The following is a 24,259-nucleotide window of genomic DNA, read 5'->3' on the forward strand; positions in this document are numbered from 1 at the left end:
GTGTGCGTGTCTGTGTGTTTATAGTTAATACACAAACTCTAACAATCTTTAAAGAGAGGTTAGACAGGATGAAATGTGTGTGCACGTCTTTATGGGTTCATGTGCCTAAAGTCTGTAAACCGATGAACCTCCTACGATAAAATTTAAATAGATGTAAGCAAGTGAAGCAAGACTGCAGGCAGGCATGTGTTTGTGCGTTTTGTGTGTGTTCTGCACTGACAGTAAATGCCTGAAGGAGAGTTAACCTCCGGCTCACCTCATGGGTGGGTCGTTTTCTCTGTGCTGCACGTTCCAAACAGCTGCGAAGTGTAAGCGTGTATGTGTGTGTTTATAGCGGAGAGCAAAAAGAGAGAAGGGGTTTGATGCAGGAAGTCAAAGAAAGTGGTCTACTGTCTGTATTGATGTCGTGTGAGTGTGTTTGCTCAGTGACGTGTTCGTGAAAACAGCTGCTGCACGAACCAACGGATATAATAAACTACACACTGAAGAATGCACGCACTGAGACACAAACACCCCCATGTGGGCTCGTATACACAGTACATATGTTCAATGAAAGCAAATCTTCTGTAAAACAAATATAGAAACCTAATGTCGACGAGGCATTCTCTATTTGTTTTTCTCATCTTTAAAAATAATTCGGCATCTGGGTTTCTGAATATACCAATGCTGCAATTTTATACTTTGTACACAGGCTTACAGACAGGCCGGCCCCTCCCAGGGAAACTTTGTTTGCTAGGCAAAGACATGCGTATTTACTAGCTGGTTGCTGGAGGTTGTTGAATGTCGTCATGTGAAATCAGCTGCAAAGAAGGTGCTGCACCAAAAACATCCTTGTGTTTGTTTTGGTCAAAAACATATTACTGCATAGTCCGCAATAGTTTGGATGGAAGTTTGGATGGAAGACGCGAACTTGAAAATTAGCCACCAAGCAGTAGTGAAACTACTACATTTGCCTTCAAAGTAAAGTTGCTCCTTTTGAAACGTGTTGGTTGCCTTTTACTTTAAAGGCAAACATTCATCTACTTCAGGGCCACTTTTCATAGTTTCACTACTGCTTGGCGAGAAGTGTGTTCTTCTACAAAAAGTACGAGCAGCCTGCTAGTAAAGCAGGAAGCGCTGTATACCACTTTAAAAGCAATTTCCCTCCCTTCCCTCACCCCCAACCAATGATAGCAGATGGCTCCCCCTCCCTGAGTCTTGTACTGCCGGATGGTTCTTGCTGTAAAAAGGGAGGTTTTTCTTCCCAAGTGCTTTCTCATAAGGGGTCATCTGATTGTTGGTGTTTTCTCTTAACTTATCAAATAAAGTGGCTTGAGGCAACTGTTGTGGTGATTTGGCGCTATATAAATAAAACTGAATTGAAAGTAGTTGCTGTACCAGTAATTGGCAACTCTATTTCTCCAAGCAGCCAGTGGTCGTCAGGGGATGCCCAACTGGTCTCTAGACCTGTATGACTGCGACTTCAGCAATCGATTTCACAGACAGTCAGCAACAAATCAGCAACTGGTATGGGGGGGGTGTAGTTATACATATGAGTGTCGGTTCAGTTTACTGACTAAAGTTCACCAGTTGCTGTATGTTTTGGTTTTGTGTAGTTTAAATTTAAGACTAGTATTGTGCCTTTTGTGTGTTGTTACGAAAGCTCAAAATAGGTTACCATGCTGCGCATTATAGTCAAGCTGATAATGTGCATAAGAAAGGCTTTTAACATCTTTATCTGCAACGTTTGATTGACAAGCAAAAATCCCATAATTATTCAACTAGTTCTGGCTCGTTCCAACACCAGCTGGTTAATCAGTGACATGTTTTTAGCCCTACTGTGATACAATTACTGTAATTTCAAAACTGAACCACAAACCCTTTGCCAGTCACCTGAATGCGACTGCAAACTGATATGGGCGTTTGTCAGCTTTTAAACTGTGCTACTTGTCTGTCAGCATTCTGTGGTTAGCGCCGAACAGCAGACGAGCGGAGCAGGTGAGGTGGGGAAGAAGGAGCAGAGGGAAACATAAGGAGGTTGCCCAATGTGAATAGATAAATGTGGTTTATGGTTAGGTGGAAGAGAGGAGGGAGGAGAAGCCTTGAGGGGTGTGGAATTTTACAGAGAAACCAAGATAGAGACACACGGTGAGATTGGAGGAAGAGGAAGACGCGATTAATCCAACTTTACTTTTGTGCAAATGTCAGCAGTTGACTTGTATGACTTGACAGTTAGAGGCGATGGACCCAGAGGTTTGAATGTGTGGGATTTTGGTGGAAACAGACTCGAGTGTCATGTGACTAAGCGTGACTAAAGCCACACAAATGTGCGTGCGTGCTTGTGAGCATGTGTGCGGGTGTGTGTGACCGATCCGTGAACCACATATATCTGCCAACACCGTGGGCCATCCCAACACTCTATAGTATCTATTTCCCTGGGAGCCAACTTTCTACATGTGTGAGTTGATACAGATAGGAGGAATATAAAAACATCAAATATATGTTCACACAGCTTAGCAAATACTGCCTCCACATCTCTCTGTTTCCATTTCTCAGTCGCTCCAAAGCATTTTAATGTAAACATGGATAAGAATTGTATTGGGGTATAATCAGCTAAAAGTTTATGAATTCCTGTAGGGAGGTATTCAGGTATAGCAGGTTTCTAAAAGACAACTGCAATGCAGTAATAAGCCGTTATTACTGAGCAATTTTCACTTCATAGCACTTACTTTCTCTGAGAACATGTAGTACGCTCCTTGGTGTTCTAGTTAGGTAAAAAAATTTCGAGGTAGGAACAGTAAACTCCTTCAGGGGTCTGCTGTGCAGCACTTCAATCAGATTTTTTCCCCTGAAGCTGCTGTGGTTCAGAAGGTGGTATGCTTTCATTATGCATAATAAACTAGGCAGACACACAAAAATGCATGTGGTATGCTTTAGAATGTGATGTTATAGTAATGTAGACTCCAGTGTGTAAAAATTCCAGTGTGTGCGTGTGTAACTGTAAAGGTAGCTCCAATTTTGCAGGGTCTTAATGTTGCCTTGGCTCCTGTAGTGTAGGTTACTGTAACCTAGCTACGTTATGGGAGTCGGCTAGAGTTATTAGTGGCGTTGCTTGTTTCAGTCCATCCACAGCTTTAGCCTCAGGCTGCGGAAGTTGCTGCGTGTTTGCAAAAGCAGTTGTAAACTGCTGTTTATGTAAATCACATGTAAAAGATGTTGATGCTTTGCCAAAGATAATCTGTAGTTTGAAACATCCTTAGTGTGAACCCCCCCTTTTATCTCCCTCTGAAGGGAGCGGGCTTGCAATCGGTTTCATTTGGTTGCTTGTCTGCCTGTTTGTTAGCAGTCGAGCATTTTAAGATATCATTTGTCAAATTGCTGGTTTAATTTTGGTGAAAATCGCTTCCAGGTCAAGATCACAACAAATGTCTAAATCAGTTAAAACTTACTATGTTGCCCACATTTTTTTATGGATTGTTTTCAAAGTTCACAACAATATACTCGGCCTTGGGAGACTAATTTCAAAAAACCATAATCAAGCAATATGTCATGTGGCATGGAGAGATGTGGGTAACGTGCATACGATGCCTTATGACCCACAAAGCAAACTGAAATCATCATATTGCCATAAAAACATCATAAATAAAAATCAAAGTTTTAGTTTAGCCCCTGCACTCTCTCAGTGATTTACCACATCAGTTTATTCTGCAGTTAGATTAGTCAAACTGTAGCTTTGTTTTTTGTCCTGTAACATATTTTTCCCTCCATGGAGTAAATCTTATTCTTGGTGTTTTTAGAGTGCTTTGAGTTCATAGCGTTGTGTTTGTGGTCATAAGAGTTCTTATGTTTTCTGGACTGACTTTCTGATCTCCCCTGGTATTGGGTTTGAATTATTTGCAGAGCTGTACTCACTCAAAGAAAATCTTGGTCAGCTGAAATGTCCCAACACTTCAACCAATGCGTTTTTCACAGGGAGGCGTTACCTCAACATTAAAGCTACCGCAGTGTGTGGTGCGCACTCTACCTCCAAGCCATATTACAGCAAATGAATAATAATTAGGTATAAAAAGCCAGTATACGCTCACTGAATGATTTGACCTCATCACTTTATACTTAAATGTTAGCAGCAGACTCCGAAGTGACCCGTGCCCACCTGCCAATATTGATGCAATTTTCTGAAATTAGAAATATATCAGCTGTTGATCTGAACAGGACAGTTGAGTGTAATGTTGACAGGCCTCATGTCCCAGGGGGAAAAACAGAATCACGATATCATTTTTCCATTTAAATCAGAAGAGGCTTCAGATCCAGCTTGGTCTAAGGGTGGAGCTGCTGCTTCTCACAGAAGCTGTAGCTGGATGCAAATGTCATCTAAACCTATAATTAAACCAAACATATTGACATATGCCAATTCCATCATGTTGACACTCAAGCCTCAAGCCCTAAACACAGCCTAACAAAGACAAGTTAGTTCACTGCTCTTGGATGCTCTTCCTTGTTGGTTGTTGAGCTGTTATATGCAAACCGCCGCAAAGTTTCCAGTTGACTACTTGGCCATCTTACTTAACAGAATGGAGCCACATTAACGACTTCTTTGACATTGTTGTTTGCAGCCAAGCAAATGTCGAGAACACATAAACACTAAATACACTGGACCTGGCAGTTTGCGTTAGGTTGGCCGAGTCCAAAGTTGCTGAGGACTGAGGAGTTCTCACATCTTGTCTCGTCCTCCCTTTGCCAAAAATAACAAAACAAATGCTTTTCTTCCTAAACAAAACATCAATGATCGTCCAATCTGGAAGGATGTGATCAGATGAGAACATATCGACCCAGCCCCACATAACTGGTCAATATGTCAAAGGGAAGAAGTTGTTTATTAAAGTATTGGCGTTCAAAAGCAGTCATGTACTGCTCTGTGGTGTATTATAGAGTAAATAAAATGTTCTGTGACTGCAGCACAGCACAAAGTAAAGAAGCCCCAGTGACAATACAGCGAGGCTATTCTAAAATGTCTGTGGCCAGCTGCTAGTAAGTTGCTGTAATTTTTACAGCCACCTTGTTACACTGTGTGTGTCTTTTTGTTAGCAGCGAGGACACAATAGAAGGGCTGCGGAGAAAGTCAGACCAGCTGGTTCGCTGTCATCGCAAAACCTTTCTGCTCCATCAAGTATTTATACAGCTATTGCTGTTTGGACACGACTGCTGCTGCAGTGTTTATTTGCGAGTCTTTCTGTGCGAGCCTTTTGTCGGGGCTCGTGTTTCAGTGTGTTTGCTGCTTTTCACGCACGCACTTCTTGCCTTTGCTGTGTGTGTGCGCGCGCGTGTCCTTCTGAGCGTGTAGCTGTGCCGCTTTAGCCTGGCAGACCTTGTCATGTCACAGTGACCAGAAAGCAATTACCAGTGTATTGCCAGTTGGAGAAGGACCTCCTACATTCCCCTTTTCCTGCTGAAAGAGCGAGCGAAAGAAAGGGGGAATGGAAGTTAGAGCCAAGATAAGAAACAAAGAGAAAAGGGTGAGAGGGAGAAAACGGAGACACAGAAAGAGAGGAAGCTGGATGAAAAAAAAAGACTGAGAGAAGAGAGACGGTGAAGTGAAAAGAGAGAAAACAAGAGAGGGAGAGAGCAAAGAAAACAAAGACGGGAGCAGGAGAATGTCAGGCTGACATTGGTTTGAGAGCTCTCCAGGCCTGCAGCCACGATACCCTGCCGTACAACGCATTATGTGGCAACGCAACAAAAATGCTATAGAGCTCCACTTCTCCGGCATGATTTCAAAACATCATAAATAACTTGAACTCGATTATGTTTCTACACATTTCTTCATACTGCAGCAGTTATTACAACCTGCAGGAGTTGCTTTTTCATTTTTAAATTTTTGAATATGTAGTACTTATGTAATGTACTAAATTTCCTAATATTAAATTAGCTTTGCTTTAAAGGTGACTCTCATTGTTAACAATAAATAGCCACACACCACAAAAGAAATAACAATATAAGCTTTTTTATCATAGTTATCTGACAAATGTCAGAATTCATGTTTCTAGACAACCATAAAATTTCAGTTTATGCTTTTATTTCCAATTGATTATTGCAGAGCCACAGAACCTAACAGTAGTTCATGCTAATAGTCCTCACGGTTTAACTTGGTGAACAAAGCATTAAAAATCTACAGTTAAGTCCCAAAGTTTTGGTACAGTAACATTTCTTTTGTAGTTTTGAATAAATGGACAATTGACTGACAAGCAGTTTGTATTAGTTTAGACAACCTAACGTTACTTTAAATATAAAGATCATTTTTGACAGTTTTATGGAAGTCTTTTACAGTCAATTACTCCTTAAAGTCTTGAACTCATGATCACCAAATGCTGTGTTTCCTCCCTTGAGATGCTCTGCCAGGCCTTTACTTCAGCCGCCTCCTGTTACTGCTTGTTTGGGTGTCTCTCTGCGTTCAGTTTTGTCTTCGGTAATTCAAAAACATGCGCTATCTGGAGATAAAATGACTGACTTGGCCAATGAAGAATATCCCGTCTTTGCCTCGAGAAATTCTCGGGTTGCTTTTGCGGTACGCTTTGGATCATTATCCATTTGCACCGTGAAACTGAGTCTGATCAGTTTTGTAGCATTTCTCTGAATATGAGCTGAGAGTATTGCTCTATACACTTTACAGTTCGTCCTGCTGCTTCTATCAGCAGAACCATCATCGATAAACACCGGTGGCCCACTTCCACTGGCAGCTGTACATGCCCGTGCTTGCCGATTATGCAATTTATGATTGCAAGCCTTTGTCATTTTATACATATTTAGCTGAAGACGAGGGCTGGTATGCAAATATTTACACTTATGACAGCTACATGCACAGGGATTTTCCAGTGAAAACAGTGGCATGTTATTCACTATTCAGACTCGAAGCATAAATGCTTTTCTCTTGCATGAGAGCCACTCTTGCATGGAGAAAGAAGTCCAGCGCTGCAGTGTTACAAGCTGTTGGCCTGACAAAAGTCTAAATATCTCAGTCAGCCATTTCCTCCATGTCCGTTTTTAATACATGTATTCAGTGGCCTGGAAACCGGCAGAATAATGATTGCCCCCCATACCTGTGCAGCACACATCTAGATTAAGCCTTTGTTTAAAGATCCTTTCAAGATTCACGTTTCTCTGCTATTTTATTCTTGTTTTATTTTTTTAATCTAGTGATTTGGTTTTGTCTACATGCTGTATCGAACCACCAAGGTGGCAGTGAAGTAAAGAAGCAGCAGCAATACAGCAGCTCCTTGGCGTCAGACACACAACAACACAGGCTGCCCTACCATATCACTGTTTTACCACCCGAGTCCCAGCTTTCCTGTCAACACGTTCCCGTCTTTCGGCTCTCCCTCTCTTCCTCATGTTCAGCTCGTGGCTATGACTTTTTATTTTAACCAACCCTCGTGTATTTCTCACATCAGCTCTTGTTTATGATACACTACGAGCTTTATTTTGTGTTCTTCCTCCTCCACTTGTGTTTTTTCCTCATTATTACAAATGTCACATTTGCACAGTGTTTTATTTAATGTGAGCCGTCCTCCTTTGCTCAAGTCCAATGAACCATCTGATAGAAAACACGGCCCACTCCGTCGCTCTCATGTACCCCCGGATTGTCTTTATGCAGGATGACTTTTGTAAGCTTTTACCGCATCTTCATCGGATGAAGTAATCGTTTGTGTGTCTGTCTGTGTAAACAGCACTGAGTGAGGAGTTGAAGAATTCCAGCGTGGCGCTTCAGAACACGAGAGAAGAGAAAGAGTGCCTAAGTCAGCAGCTGATGTAAGTGTCTGCAGTATGTGGTAAAACAAACAAAACACACACACACAAACACGCACGCAAACACGTGCACCGATGTGGACGCAGGTGATCCGTGGTATTTGAAATATGCCGGGTAAAGAGCAGGTCACTGCAAGGCTTTTACTCTACACATAACTTCCCTCAGCCAAGTGCAGCCTCACTGACTCCACCCAGACCAGGAAATGCTCACTGTCTGCATACCAGGCTTGTCAGGTTGCAACACCAGAGGATTTTACTGTAAAGACTAAAACAAAGGTCTGCTCAGAGGATAAATACATGATATGTAGAAAATAGCTTTCTCAGGAGTGACTGTTTTTTTGTTTTTGTAGTCCATCCAGAAACTGGGTGTTGGTGTTTTATTTTAGTAACACAATCCATAGACGTCATTGACATAATGCTGTAGTTGTTACATTCTGACACTTTAAAATATGTCATATTGTACATTTATTTATTTTTTATTGCCATCACATATTTCTGTCTGTTTGCACATACACATACCTCAATTCCTCCACTTTCCTTTAGGAAAGCACTTTATTAATTGTGACTGTAGTTTTTAGCTTGTCTTTTTTAATAAATAAAAAAAATGCAACATTTTAATCAGACAAATAGCTAAAGCTGTACGTAATGTTATTATGTGGTGCTGTTGGAGGAGCTTTTTGATGAGCAGATGAGAACAAGTTGTGATTTTATGACTCAGGATGATAGTTGGCTCATATGCCGCTTTAGGCTTTCAAAAGTTGTTTTCTTTAAGAACATGAGGAACTGGGTCCAACTGTGCCAAACCCAGAGAAACTATGCAGTTCCTGCCAGTCTTCAGGTTTTGACAACTCTTGGGTTTATTGCGCTTCAGAGGAGTGTGAGTAAGATTGTTAATTTAGGTGAGATATATCATGTTCATCGTTTTACAGACAAAGTAAAGCAATTTATTGCACTCGCATTGTAAAAAAGAGCAGCTCGGGATGATAGAATAGTGTTTATAACATGACGGCAAATTTATTTTTTCAGGGTGGAAATCTTTTGTGGTGCTCAAATAGTTTTGAGAAATAAAGAGGTTATACACACACAATACGGTAATATTATGTTGAAGCACAGTACGTATCACTCCGCGAGGCTCCTGCCTACGGTAGCCATAACGCTCCGACAATCCATCAAGCAGTCCGGGTTCGTAGCTTAGCAAAGTCGTACTAAAACATTTGACAGATTTTTGAGCGCCGTGTACCACATAAAATCGTTTCGAGGTCAGTAAACACAACCAGAATTCATACATAAGGGGCACTGTCGATTTTCAGGAAAATCAATGGATTGATTTTAAGTGTGCCGTATTTTCCAAAAAAACACGGTAATAACGACGTCCCGCTAGCATGCGCTAACAAAAATAGTGCTTTGTTGTGTATCTGAGTACACCACTGAAGTTGCAGCATTTTTACAAACCAATTCTAACAATCTGCTTTCGCCGCCATGCTTTTTCCGCTGTGTGCGTATGACAACAAAGGCACTGCGCATGCGCGTTTTACCCATATTCTATCGCAATATTTCATTTTTCTATCGTTGCCCAACATTTTACCGGTATTACCGTGAACAGTATGATACTGCCCAGCCCTACCACTTACCATGCCAGAAGTCAGCCAGCAGTGCCGGCTTGATACCAGATCTGGGCCAGACCTGCTTGCTATGTGGGAACTAGAGGATTGTGAATAGCTGTGGTTGTTATATTGTGCATTGGTTCAATTGATGTTCCTAACGAAAGGTGGCTGTGTTTATGAGCATTTAAGTCTAGATTATGAAATAAGGTAGAAAAGGTGTGCCCGAGTTTTTTTGTTTGGCATCTTTTCCAGTTATATCAGGCAAAACATTTTCCCGCTCCGTTAATTCTGTTGCAGTGTTGTCAGTGTTATGAATGATATCTGTCTGATTTCCATAAAGCTGCCCGTGTGTGGTGGAGAGCGGTACAGACCTGCAGCAGCATATTTTCCTTTTGCAGATTCACCTGTGCTCTGGAATCATGTTCAATAAAATCTTGTATAAGAACCTCCGTGAGAGCACTCGAAATGGGTCATGGAAGAGGCTTTCTTTCAGCGTGACAGTAACCGGAGACATCCCAACAAGGCAACAAAGGAGTGGCTAAAGAAGAAGCACTTAAGGTCATGGAGTGGCCTAGCCAGTCTCCAGACCTCAGTCCTGTAGAAGATCTGTAGACGGAGTTGTAGATTTCAGTTGTCAGCCAAGAAACCTAAAGGTTTTAGAGAGTTTCTGTGAGGAGTGGGCTAAAAGATGTGTGCAAACCTGGCGACCAACTACAAGAAACATCTTATCGCTGTGCTCGTCAACAAGGGTTTCTCCACCAATGAATGAATGAATGAATGAATGAATGAAGTCATGTTTTGCTTGGAGAACAATACTTTTTTCTCACAATAATATGGAAATTTATAACATTTATATAATGCGTTTTTCTGGATTTTTGGTTAATATTGTGTCTCTCTCTATTACATTGAAAGTAAAATTATAGATTAACAGTAGAGGAGCTTGTTTCAGACAGGGGCTAGACTGAGGGGCTGGGACCAGTGTGGGAGAAATAAGGAACTCTCCAAAGTCCCAGGATATGGAACTAAAAACGAGTACAATATGTCTGCTTTAATTACATGTTTTATTAAAATTCAGTCTGTTTACTAAAATGATCAGTCCACCGAATTTCACCTTGGCTAATGTTTTCCAGCTCATGAGTGTTTAGCTCTTGGATAAAGGAACAGTTGCCGGCCATCCTGCTGTCGACAGGCTTTCCACTTCTGCCACTGAGTTGACAGCCTCAGTCATTCTCTGCTCTGCTCGTGATTCCAGATCTGAGATAACCATGTTTCAGTTTTGCATTCAGTGAAATGGCACTTCTTCTTTGCAGGTGTTTTATTGCCATGTTTGACAAGTTCTGCCATAAGCCACAGGTGTATAAATAGAACATACACACATGCAGCTGTGTAAATTGGACAACAAAAAGAAACATTTGCATCCCTTTGTAAAACCTCACAGAGCTTTTTGCTTCCTGCCTTTAGCCTTAAAGATAAAGATACGCAACAAAATGGAGCAGGATGTTCGGTTAAAATTAATAATTTCTCAAACCCTCATGAGTCCCACGAGGATGTGTTCAGGAACATCAGTCTTTTTCTTCCCAGCAGGAGGACGACATTTATTGCTGTGGTAAAATGTCTTTTTACAGCTGTTTGATAAGCTGTGACTTGGCAGCGACGTTTCATCAAGCACAAACAGTGTTTTCACATGCACACTTTAACTGCTCACTGCAGGTCAAATTTTCCCATCGATTACCTTTTTTAACCCTCGAAAAAATATTCACTACAACATGTTCTCCAATACTTCATGAAGAAAAATACAGAATTACCATTATTTACAAAGCAAAGGACAAAAACAATGAAATTGAGGATAAGAAACAAGAACAGGAGAAAAGATGCACAGAAATTCAGAGTAAAATCCAAGCAATGGTGAGCAAAAATACCAATTTGAAAGGACTATATAACAAAGCACAGTAAACACTGAAATGCAAGAGGAGAAGTGACGACAAGAGAAAAAACAAACTATCCAGTCTACACTTCAAGAACTGCAGAGGAGACATCAAGAGTTGCTGGGCATCCAAGACAAAGTACAACAAACAAACCACAACATGCATGAGGATAAGAAAGTTCAAGAAGAAAAATATAAAGAGCTGCAAGAGAAACAGTAAGAACTCCAAGAAAAGCATGAAAAAGTCACGAAAAATTAAAGGGCTGGAGAAAATTTGAGTTACAACACAAAGAACTTATTATTGAGATGACAAATCTCATAGCACAGAACAAAAGTCTACAGGAAAAGTGCCTGAAAAAGAAGAAGCACTTCAGGTTTTCCAGAAGAAGGACTGCTTCTTCACTTCAGCCTGGACAAGAGAAACCTCATCTTCCTCCAACAGGAGCAAACTTTACAATAAATGATGCAAATAAATTCACCGTGCTTCAGGATTTATTCAATGCTAATCGGGTTTAGAAACATTACTGATGGTACTGAATGTAATATATGCAGAATGATTGAGATTGTGGAATTAATTCATAATTATTCTGTAGCGTGTGGGTCTGTGAAACACGTATCATGTGCATAAGAAAACCCCAAACACACAAAAAGGAAGGATCATCTTCAGAAAGCCTGGAGAACTATTGCTCATTGCGGTTCAAGACTTTTGCACTGCACTGTACACAGCAGTGTGAATATAATTCAAGGTTAACATTCACTGATGTCACTGGTGCGTATTTAGAATTAAAAACATGCTTAGATACTGGTCCCCAGTTACAAGTCTGTTTGCAATCAATCGCAAAGAATATTATATTTCTTCAGGGAAACTGAAGAAAGCAAACAGTTTACTGTGGTGCACAAATAATAGTTTTCCTGTGTTTCTTTCCATGTCCGTGTCCTCTTCTCTTCGACTGCTTTTGCATGAAACGGATCGTTCTCATTCTGTACTTTTGTGTTTTATTTTTAAGCTAATTCCATCTGACCCGCTGCCCTCTTTCTTGCCATAAAAACTGCTCACGCCTCTGCATGCTTGCATGTGCCCAACCTTAATTTGACTTTGTGGCCACGCATGTGGAACGTGCACATCCATCTAACACAGGGATGAATGCAGAGACAGAGATGACGGAGGCGAGGTTTGCAATCTGACGCGACCTGACATATGGAGATAGAATGCTACAGGGAGAATCAGCCTTAAGGACATGTTGCATGATGAGTTAGGTGAGAAGGATCAGGCAAATATGTTCAAGTCTAAGACTTTATTGCATGATAAAGGGTGTGTGTGGAGATGATGACAGAGAAACAGGGGCTGACATGTAGGTATCTGAGCAGTTCCTCACTGTTGTCAATTACAATGGTAGCTGTAGGCCAGTTTGGCACGTCAACTGTCTGAACATGTTTTGTAAATTTGCTTGAATATTTATCAAAACTGGGTATATTTATTTTTGTATCTTGGTATCATATTTCTTGCTTTAATCTTTTTTTTTTTTTACCTGGAAATCAAATGAAGTGCTTCTCGAATAAAAGTACAAAGTGCCTTAAGTGTAATATTGAGTAAACGTTACGTCAGTTAATTCAGGAATAATTGTGTTAGTCTTGATAAAAATTCATCTTGCTTTGCTTAAAAAAGTGCCAGTGTTAAAAAACAAAACCAAACAAGTTATATTCATTCATAAATAATGTTATTATTACTAATGCTGCCGATTTTGTTATTAAGTAAGTATTATAAGAAAGTGCAATAGAGAATATTTTTCAGTTTTATTAATTTAAATCCCGATGCATAAATATAACAGCTGATTTTAACTGCTGTGTGGTTTGCATGTTCTAAACAAGTTGTTAAACACTGCATGGGTGTGCCACAGATTTGTGCTCTACTTGAACGAATGTCGCTGGTTAGAAATAACAATGAGCACAAGGGAGTGATTAATCTGTTTCGTGTGTGGCAGACAGTCAGCCGAGGTCAAGACTGAGGTCCAGATGGGACGTCTGAGTCGACCCTCCTTTCACTGCCCGCTTGACGCTGACTAAAATGCCCACAGACGCTGTTTTGTGGGAGTTTATGGGCGTCTCTGTGCATCCTGAATCCTTTTAGTCTCAACTTGTATCTTCACATCTCCAGAGCATGTTGGACCCTCGATTCACTCTTGATATTTAAGAGCAAAAAAATAATAATCTGTGTGTAAAAGCCATCGCCATGACAACTCCCCAACCTTTGACGCACACCTCAATCAGACATCCACACCTGTTTTGCTTCTGTGGCACTATCTGGTTGCTTTGGAAACACACATATCTGAGGACAGTCCACAGCTGTGGAATGTTTTTTTGATCTTGCTGTGCATTCTGACCAGCCAAGGGCAGCTTGTTCTCTCATTTGCAAACAAAGTGACTTACAGACTTTTAGGATACTTTTATCACCTTCCTTTCATCCAAAAATAACGCTAATTTATAATACACTGTGCATGCAAACTCTGCTCCTTGTGTGGATTAACTTTTATTAATCTGATTTATGACTCACGCTACTGGCTATGTATCATCTGTCAGCATTTGTCAGTGCATCACAGAGAGCTTCACAAACCTCCGCCTATATCTCAGGATGAGTCGTTTGGAAGAGGTGTTGGGAAGAGTCCTGCTGCTTTCTGATTGGCAGGAGACACCGAGCTCGTCCTTTCATCAGAGGACGAACACATGGCTCATCCAACGCAGACGCAGGCCCGGTTAAAAGGATGGATTAGTTGGAAGAGAGGGTTAGATGAAAGATGGGATAGGACGCATGGAGCACGAGAGGAAAGATGAAAGAGTGGTTGGTGAAATGAGTGAAGGTCAAGAGAGAAAGAGCAAAGGATTGATGTGATTGATGTGAAACAGCTTGTTTTCATAAGGATGATGCACGCTGGCTGCCCTGTGTATGTGTGTGCCCGCATGTGTGCATTAAAGCCAGTGTGTGTGCATTATGTCATATGTCTGTGTGGTTATTGGCAGTAGTATAGCGACTGCTCTCAGGATGCCCCGTTTCCCACGAGTTCTCTGACACAGAAACAGATTTTTTTCTGTCTTTTTTTTCCACCCTCACCACACTCTGCTGTTTATCACATGCTAGATAAAAATCAGCCACAGCCCTTTGAGAAAGAAGACTTTTTTTTCTTTCCTCTTCCCTTTTCAAATTCAAAAGAAATCTCACTCTTTTGTAAGCACACACCACAAAAATAAATGCATTTCCCTAATGTTGCAAGTGTCTGCTTTCCTGTGACCGGTTGCCAAGAACAACACCACTCTGAGTCAGCATTTCAGTTTTGGTGTTGCGATTCACCACATCCTCCACTGACTGCCACCTGTCCTGCTTCAGGCCCGATCGGCAGCAAACCGTGCGCAGTTTTGGTCACTCGAATATTTTCCTGGTCTGCTTCACTTTTACGAGGCATTCCTGAACTGTGTGACACATCTAATTACGCAGGGGAACGAAATGTGGCCACGAAGGACGGGCGAAGATTAATGTGATTCCATCAGTCATCCAGCTGAAGCCTGCAAACATGTGACGGCTCTGATCTGAATGCTACGTGCTGTCAGGCTGTGATTGCGCATGCCACATCTCCTGTGGTTACTTTGATTAAATCTTGCACAACCAGGAAGCTTTTTCACCTCGTTTCAAGTTCGTGCAGGGTTTACCGATAGTGACATAACTCGGTCCACTCAGTGGGAAAAACTATTAAGGGATTTTGTTGTTTTTATTCTGAACCCATCTCCCCTCCCCTGGAGGAACTTTCCTGGAATCCTCATGTTGTGATCGTAACCTGCTTCTGACACATCTACTGATAATATGTGATAATAGATTCTTCTGACTCTCACTTTGTTTCCATGTGCAAACTGTGTGCACCACATGCCTGTAGCCACAAATGTGCCCAAAGTCCTCCAGCGCTCTCACGGAGCACTGTGGACTTGACTGCACTTTGAAGCCTGCAAAGTCACAAAGAAAACACCACCGACCACCATTTTACTCTCTCTCTCTCTCTCAGTCATCCTTCTCTCCCTCAAAGGCCCTTTTCACCTCAGAGGAAAAAGAGTCAGGAACAGGAGACCGGGAGATAAAGAATAGAAAGAACGGAAACAGCAGTTGAGAGTAAGATATTGTGAGATAGATATCATGTCATCTCTGACCTTGAAAACACAAAGGGAGGGAGAGTGAGAGGGTCAAGGCATAGTAGTTTGTAAAGTATGAATTGTATTATGCTGTAGCTGAATAGAAAGAATGCAGGAGGTCTGTTCCAAATCATCGGTAGATGCCCGGGAAGAAAAGAAGGTTAAGAAAAAAAAAGAGCAAGCGAGAGAGAGAATGGGATGGAGATGTGTGAGTGTGATAGAAGGTACAAAGAGCGGGAGGCTGATAACTGGAGCCAGACAGCTGCGAGTGTTACTCTCATTATGTGTCTGTATTTGTGCTTCTGTCTGTGACTAACATTCGCATACTTTCACTGGCTGCTATCACATTCACACCTTACGTGTCACCCTGAACTCATCTCTCCGCCATGGATTTAATGTGGTTGTCTGGCATTAGCTGCCGTTACTGTGTTGCCTTTGCTTGTCTTTTCTTTTTTTTTATATAGTTTTAGACGTACATCTCAGGGGGAAAGCTGCCATTTTTGCAGGGTCAGAGCTGTTAGTCCCCAAGCATTGGCTTGACAAATAATCAGAAAGGTCAGGCTAAAGCCACACTTTTAAAACTTTGCTGAAATTACAGTTGGTTTAGGCCTGCACATTCTCATTCAGGTGTCTGTGCGAAGCATTTAGACATATTTCATGTTGCTTTTAGAGCTTGAACTGTTACTAAAAAGCAATCAAATCACTCATGAAATGCAGATTACAGAACTTATAGAGTGAGGAGCTGCTCCGGCTGTGAATCCACTTTTGTTGAAATGTACAAATAATTCCAAAGTGTTTGTCAGAGGAAAAAAACAAAATCTGTCTCACTGGAAGTGAAAACAGGCCGCCTCCCTCTGAGCTCAGACATGCAGGCCTTCTCAGTCTATATCCTCGTTGCGTGTGTTTGCAAGGTCACAGGGCTAGACGGCCGAAAACATACTGGCACGCACGCATACACCCAAACACATTAACTGATCATGCCGCCAGAGAGGGGATTAGACTGAGAAGCCGGCAGGGTTAGGGGGGTTAGGGTAAAGTATGTGTGTGTCTGTGTATGTGTATGCATGGAAGGTAGGAGTATCACACACTGTCATGGCACGCACTATTAGAATTAAAGCCGATTTACTTTCTCGAGAAGAGGCAGCAGCTGCCCATAGAACAAGAGGTGATCTAAAAAACACCATCTAAATTTTTTTTTTACATTAAAATCACAACATAGCAACTCAATTTAGTTGCAAACTGACAGACAGCAGCACTTTTTTGAGCTCGAAGAGTTACAATATGCTTGAACTTTTGCTGATCCCAGAGGGAGGATTCATTGTTAAGCTTGGCTTCTTCCACATGGAGATTCAAGTCAAGGAGTGCGCAGAATAGCAGCTGTATTGATTTGGCATCTTGCTCAAGTACTCTACAGTGACACTCGAGATTGTAAAAAAACATACCCAGGGAATATGGATTTCCTTCTGGCTGAATGTGAACTGTGGGTATGGGAGTTAATGCTTGCTATATTAGATCTATGCTCATAAATTGGTCATAAATGTATTTACTCAACAAATGGTGGAAATGATCACCTGTGCCATGTGCTTTTCGTCTCCAGAGAGCAGAAGAGACGGAGTGAGGAGCAGCTGTCCCAGCTAGAAGACTCTGAAAAGGAACACAGAGGAAAGCTCCTCAGGTTTGCTCCTCTTTCTGTTTCTCCACGCTCCAACTTTCCCACAACCACAACTCTCATCCCACTCATTCTTCTCCAATTATTCTCTTCCTGTGCTCCATCTCCTTCCTCCCAAAGAGAGGTGGCTGTATAACTGTTGGCCCTTGGATCATTTGTGGAGATCTTAGGCTCCATAAAGTGCCGGCGACACAGCCAAAGCTCGTGTGAGGCTGGCACGACAGATGGAAGCACTTCTTAGTTGCCGGGGAATCACGTTTCACACACACACACACGCGCATCCGTAGACATACTGTACTGTAGCTATGCCGAGGTAAAGCAGTAGTCCGTCACACTAACACACATGTGTGTCACACTCACACAACCCACATGTGTATACCCACAAGGCCTCTCATCTTTCCATGCAGGCGATAAATGTAGGGTGTGTATTTTTTCACATGGTATTTGCTGGTATTCCCGTTCTAAGATGCTGGCAGCCTGATGCGTTCAATTACACCGTCGATTTATTTCCCCTCCCACACTGAAGCCTCTGATCTAACCCTCTGGCTCCTATACGGCTCAACATAAAGCGGTGCTCTGCTAGGGGAGGTGGAAGCTATTTTAGAAGGATGAGAGATTGAAGAAACATCCCCCCATACCTGAAAATGTAACAGGAGACAGCAATTTACTAAACTGCCCCAAAAATGGAGACCATAGGTAAAAGACAATGTTTATCTGGTCAAAACACTTTGGCTTCTGCAGGGAAACCAATGAGTGCCTGCTTTCTAACGCTGCAGGTACTGATTTCGAAATTGAACTTCAATCTGTGAATCTGTCCAGTTACGCTTGCTTCACGTAGTTTGAAATAGGTTTATTTGAATGTCCCTGCAGTTTCCTTTAATATGTTCCTTTAAAGCAGATAAAAGCGAGAACAGACAAGAGAATCCATATCTTTCTGTGTTTGACACCACTTTAGAGCTCTGTTTTTCTTTGTCAGCCCATCTCATTCTCTGTTTTCTCAAAAACACTTGATCCTGCTTGTCTGCCTCCTAATAAAGCATCGAGATCTGTGACCAACGTAGGTAGTGCACCTGCCCGTTCATTATTTTTCTCCTGTGTTTTTTCATGAATGAACAGTCAAGTAAATTTGGTACTCTGGACCAGAGATGGATACGGTAATCTGATTACTTTTTTCAAGTAACCAGTAAAGCAATGGATTACTATTGCAAAAAAGTAATTGGATTACTGTTACTCTCCCGTAAGCAAGCTGTGTTACTGCGTTGCTAAACCGTGATTTTGTTTGTGAGAGTGTCTCATGACAATGACGTACGAGCGTGCGACGTCCGTGACAACAACAGACGTGTGTAGAACAACAATGGATAATCTGGAGTGTGGGGGAGAGTACGACCATGCAGTGCTTAAAGCTTGAAAGTACTGACATTACTTTGAGTTTGATTCTGTGAAAGGTGACAAAAACATTAGTGTCTGCTTTTTAACTGTCTGCGGGAAGCAAAAGATTTAACTTCAAATCTGAGCGAGCACCGAGCACGCTGCTACGGGAATGTGAAATTCACAGAGAGACACCCGGATCTCCCCACTGACATGACCGCTCCTGCTTAACAGGTGAAGATGGATTTAACAGTGACAGGACTTAGTGCTGTTGAATCTTTGATTTTATTTATTTTTTCTGTGTTTTACTTGCATCTATTTGAAAGAGCGAGTGTAAACACAAAAAAGTATTTTATTTTATATGCTGGAGAATGCAGAAAATAGGTTTAAATGGTAAACAAATTTCCCCCAGTCAGAGAATGTTGCATATAATTGAATTTTTGCTTGATGCAATGTGCATAAAGTTAAAAGATTAAAACTAATAAAGGAGGAAACATCATTTTCTAATTGGTGCATGGAAACGTTCTTACCCTGCACAAAGGACAAGGAAGACGTGATCTGTCAGCCCCGAATAGAAACTCCTCATATGAAATTGAAAAAAAAAAAACCTGACTCTCCAGCACCCATAGCACAGTGCCAAGAAATTAGACTCGGAGTGATGACATCTGGCAATGATTGAAGTCCTTTTTAATGGAAGATAATAACATTTAAGATATGATAAGAGGTAATGGAATATGTACGTTTGCAGTTATGTGGGCGTTGCACCAGTCTCTTGAGTTGAAGACAGAGCTGAGTGTGAAGCTCGTCGATCTACGTCCCCACCTGCACCCATGGTCACGAGCCAAAAGAATGGGATCGTGGATACAAGTGGCGCAAATGAGCTTCCTCCATAGCGTGGCTATGCTTTCCCTCAGCTGTAGTATTTATTTCCTTTACATGCCTGCTTTTGTAGTCATGAACACAGTGTTTTAGACAGCTGTATATACTGTCCAAAAGGCAATAATAATAATCAGATTGATTATTGTTGTTATTAGTAGCAGTAGTAGTAGTAGGCTTAGACTTGTGTTTAAATTCCAGCCGCTGGTATTTGTTCGTACGCACAAAAAGGTAACTTATAAATTTGTTCCTAAAGTACGAACAAATTCATAGCCAAAAATATTGATAAATCGTAGATTTGTGTATACACACTGTTAGTAAATGAGGCCCAATGAACTTTAAAAGTCCCAGTTTTTTTTTCACCTGCTGGATTCCTGACTTTTGGAAGTCTGATAAGGTTGGAGAATGAACGGCTTCTCTCTTATCTAACAGACTGTCCTTGGTGCTTACACAGACCGGTTGACCTGTCAGTACAGAGTTGAAAAGCAAACCTTGCCATGTGTGCACGCTCATCTTATGTGTCTTTTTCATAGGTTACAAGTGGAGCTGGAGGAGAAACATGAGAGGTGGTTGTCATGCCAACAGAGATGTGATGCAATGCAGAAGCAGCTGTTGTCTTGCAGTCAGAGAGAGGAGCAGATGAACCGGAAGTACTTTGCAGCTGCAGAGGAAGTGACACAACTAAGGAGAGCTCTGGAGAATACAGAGCAGGAAACAAGAGAGCTGAAGAAAGAAAGGTGATGACTGTGACTTCTGTTCTATTCTGTAGTTCATCATTTTGCAGCATAGGTGCTAACTTTGATCTATAAAAGTGCTGCCAGTGAAACAAACAGCAGTAATTTAATCTTATCAGAGTTTGTAACAGAGACACATGTGGAGAAAAAGCAACCAATTTTAGGAGTTACAGATACACAAAAAATTAAGACAATTGTGGGACAGGGGCGTGGGAAGGAGACATGGGGCCCCATAGCTCGGATGGTATACTGTCGCATTTTTCATCTTCACACCTGTAAAGTTTCATGACTCACACAGACACAGATTCACCCTCTCTGTGGCTGCTGGTGAAATGTCGTGAAACAAAAGCCCTTTATTTTTTTCTTGCTGCAGACAACTTAACCACCTCCACCGACCTCCAGCGACCCATGAAAGGACTTGCAGTTCTCTGGTCTTTCTCACCCTTTTCACATTACAGACTTTTGCTACACATCTGCAGCATCTGTCTTATCACCACTCCTTCTGTGCTTCCACTTAGAGCGCTACCTGGGTCCAGCTTTATCCCCTGTTGACGCACACCCACAGGCACACATTCCTCTCTACAGTATGTGCTGCACATTATCCCCTTCCAGCACTTTTATTGCCTGATTTGAGCAGAAACACTCGTCGTAGTTCTGTGCTCAGCGTCCTCTTTAGAGCAAGTATCATTCACCCAAACACACGTGTATCCATCTATCCAACTCATTTATTTTATCTAACATTCACATGGATGCCTTGAAAGTAACTTGAGGTTCACTCTGGCCCAAGGAGAGATTGACCATCTGATTGGTAGATAGCCTGCTGTACCACATGAGCCACAGGCTGTGCTTGCTGGTTTACTAGTTTACTATGTAATAATCCTTGGTCTGCTTGTAAGGATTCAAATCATCTTTAATATATATCACTTTTCTATTCTTACTGACCGCTCAGAGCAGCCTACACTACATGTAGTAGTACAGTAGAGGAACTATAGGTACTTTATTTATGCTTTATGGTATATGCAAAGCCATTTAGTGAGCATATGTGAAAAAGGACTAAAAAACAAGATTGAAAGTAAAAGTGGCAGCTGTGTAATAAAGACAGCCAAATTACTGCTACTACTCAGTCGCAGCAGCAAGGATAATTCACCCCATCATCTCTACGTTAACTCGGAACGGCAGCTCTTTAAATAGCTGCCGATGAAAAGCAGTTGTGAAGTGACAGTGAAAGGGCAATCTTAACAGCTGGCAGGCAAAATTTTCCCCAGGCCAGAGTAAGATTGAGGGAGTGGTGAAATTGCAGGGATGGACAAGAAGGTCAGTACAGAGGGACGGTGAAGAGAGCAGAAGGAGGCAGGAAAAAGGAGAACAAATTATGGAGAAAGTGAGGATAGAAAGTAGGAAAGGAGAGTGAAAGAGAGAGGGAGGTAGAAGGCTAGGAGTGTTTCAGGGAGGAGGGATGGAGACTGTGACTGTGGTTTCGGTGGTTACTTCACACACTGTCTGGCTTTCGCATGCACACAGCATGGGTCACAGGGGCCGCACACAATCTACACACTCACTCATACACTCACACACACACGAAACTTGACAGCGTGCCTTTGATTCAGTCTAACTGACACAAAGTTTAAAACAGAGAGACGGAGCGGAGAGGAAAAGTGGAGGGAGAAGGAGGAAAGAAAAAGTGGCAGAAAGCGGGTTCAGAGCGAAAGATTTAAAAGTCAAGAGAGGTCAGGAGTATCCGTGTGCTTCCTCATCCAAAAATGGGTGAGGGCTTGTTTCCAGTGGTTTCAAGCTGCAGAGTTTTCGTGACAAATATGAACTCGAGAGCAAACTCGTTCTAGCCCCACAGAGAAGCAGTTTTAATGCCTCTGGCTTTTCTTATATAGGCTAATAAAAGAATAGAGGAGATTTATTTCAACCACACATCTAAGATATCGCCTTCATCTGTGTTTACCCTTCTCTCTCGCTGTCGTTTTTTTTTAAGCTCGTCTCTTGGTGTACTCTTGATCTTCTCACTGTTTTCTTGGGTGGAAAGTATTATATCATCCTTGTCTGGTTCTTGACTTTTATTATGGCTCTCCCTCCTTTTTTTTTATTAACAGTTCATAAATTGCTATTGCTGTAAATTTATGTCAATTTTTTCTTTACAAGGCAGCCCATTTGTGCTTTGAAAGCTCGAAAGCTTTGAAAGTGTGTGTGAGTGTGGGAAGATTCTCGCCTTTGAAATCTTCATCATCTTTCCAGGTGGAGAGTGGTGTCCCTGAGGATGTATTATGTCAGCAGAGATTTGTGTTAGCTGTTGATCCGCTTTGTTTATTCACAAACACGCAAAAAAAAGGGGAAAAAAAGTGGAAATTGCCTTTGTGATGTGCGGACAGTTTAATTTCTTTGTCTGTGTGTGTGCACACAGATTTTATCAGCAGAAGTAGGCAAATAGAGTGTGCCTTTTGATGAGGCAGCACCCGCTGCACACAGCCACTCACACACACACACACACACACACGCACACACACACACACACACACACACACACACACACACACACACACACACACACACACACATACACACACACACACACACACACACTCTGCACAAAAACACATTTGCCTGTCCTTAAAAGCAGCCTGGCGTGTGAGTGAACGAGAGAGTGTTCCCGGATTTTCCCATCATTCCTCCCTGTAATCCCCCGAGACCTCCTTCTGAGGGCTGAACTTGCACGCTCACGCTTCCCAGGGGGTCACACATGCCAACACACACACACACACGCACTCACTGCAAATTTAAAAGGTCTGATACACTGCATAGCTGCGGGGGTCTACTTATTTGATAATCAGAGGGGAATTATATCTGACTGTGAAACACATGCACACGCTGTTGAAAACACTCACATAAAGGCATACACAAATATTGTATGCATCAGCAGTTTCTCACATATTAAGTCTTCAGCTTCATGAAACTGTCAGATCCTAACTTGGAGGGTTCTTCGTCTTCACCAGCTAAACTGAAAAACATCTGCAGGCTCTGTGCTTTAGAAAACACACATACTCAGAACAGGCAAGAAAAAGTCCTTTTCTCAATATACTGAGTGTGCAATGAAATGTACTTCTCTAAGCAGTTGAATGCAAGCAGCATGGACAAATGACACCAATCCTTGCTTCTCAGTCAGTTATCAGTCAGCGAACATTTAAACTGACACCAGGAATATGCTTTGATTAGATTAACAGTATTTAAGCTGTTTGAAATATGACTGCCTAGTCACTGCTGCCCAGAGCGCTGCAGCGACGCTGAAACGACCAACTGATGGATCATTTGCTAGAAATATAACTTAATCTGCACTTGGTTTCCTAATTTATTGGACAAACACACAGTTTTTCTCTCTGTTCAATTATGATGTGACTGAATGCTGACCTTTAGCAGTCCTTTCATTTTTCATGTGGAGGCTTAAAGATAATTGAAGTCTAGGACCAATTTTCATCACCGAATGCTGTGTTTCCTACCTTGAGATGCTCTTCTAGACTTTTACAGCAACAACCTTCAGCTGCTCTCTTAATTCAGTTTTGTACTTAATAATTGAAAAGCTGCTCTACTGAGGGGAGATCAGGTGACTGACTTGGCCATTGGCATGTCTTTGCCTTGAGAAACTCTTGGGTTGCTTTTGCAGCATGATTTGAGTCATTATTCATTCATACTGTGAAGTCCTGCCCAGTCAGTTTTGCAGCATTTGGCTGAACCTGAGCAGAGAGTACAGCCCTGTACACTTCACACTTCCTTCTGCTCTTTCTATCAGCACTCATATCATCAATAAACACTGGTGACCCGATTCAGGCTCTTTTAGATGTTTGGTAAAGTCTAATCTGACCTTTTTGTAATTGAGTGTAATCAGTGGTTTGCACCTTGTAAATTTCTCTTTCCTGTAAACTCTGACAGTGACATTCCTGCCTCCTCGTGCACCGTATTGACTTTGCTAGAAGTTGTGAAGTTGTTTTTCTTACTCATGGAAATAATTTTGTCATCATCCACTTTAGTCTTCTGGTCTTTTAGGCCTTTTGGTGATGCTGAGCTTCACAGAGAATTCATTCTTTTTAAAAAATGAACCTGATTGTTGTTTTTCCCTAAAGTTTCTGTCTGACAG

The 24,259-nt window shown here is 41.7% G+C and overlaps 1 protein-coding gene across 2 annotated transcripts in view; it reads left to right on the forward strand.

Moving 5' to 3' along the window:
- Positions 1-24,259, forward strand: part of lekr1 (Leucine-, glutamate- and lysine-rich protein 1) — a 104,575-nt gene that overhangs the window by 60,323 nt on the left and 19,993 nt on the right. For both annotated transcript variants that reach the window (XM_026191515.2, XM_026191514.2), the window contains exons 6-8: positions 7,701-7,782; positions 17,075-17,152; positions 19,924-20,127. In XM_026191515.2, coding sequence (XP_026047300.1) covers positions 7,701-7,782; positions 17,075-17,152; positions 19,924-20,127 — 364 coding nt within the window. The remainder of the gene's footprint in view (positions 1-7,700; positions 7,783-17,074; positions 17,153-19,923; positions 20,128-24,259) is intronic.

Source organism: Astatotilapia calliptera, chromosome 14, assembly GCF_964374335.1.
Source record: "Astatotilapia calliptera chromosome 14, fAstCal68.1, whole genome shotgun sequence".
NCBI classification, from domain to species: domain Eukaryota; kingdom Metazoa; phylum Chordata; class Actinopteri; order Cichliformes; family Cichlidae; genus Astatotilapia; species Astatotilapia calliptera.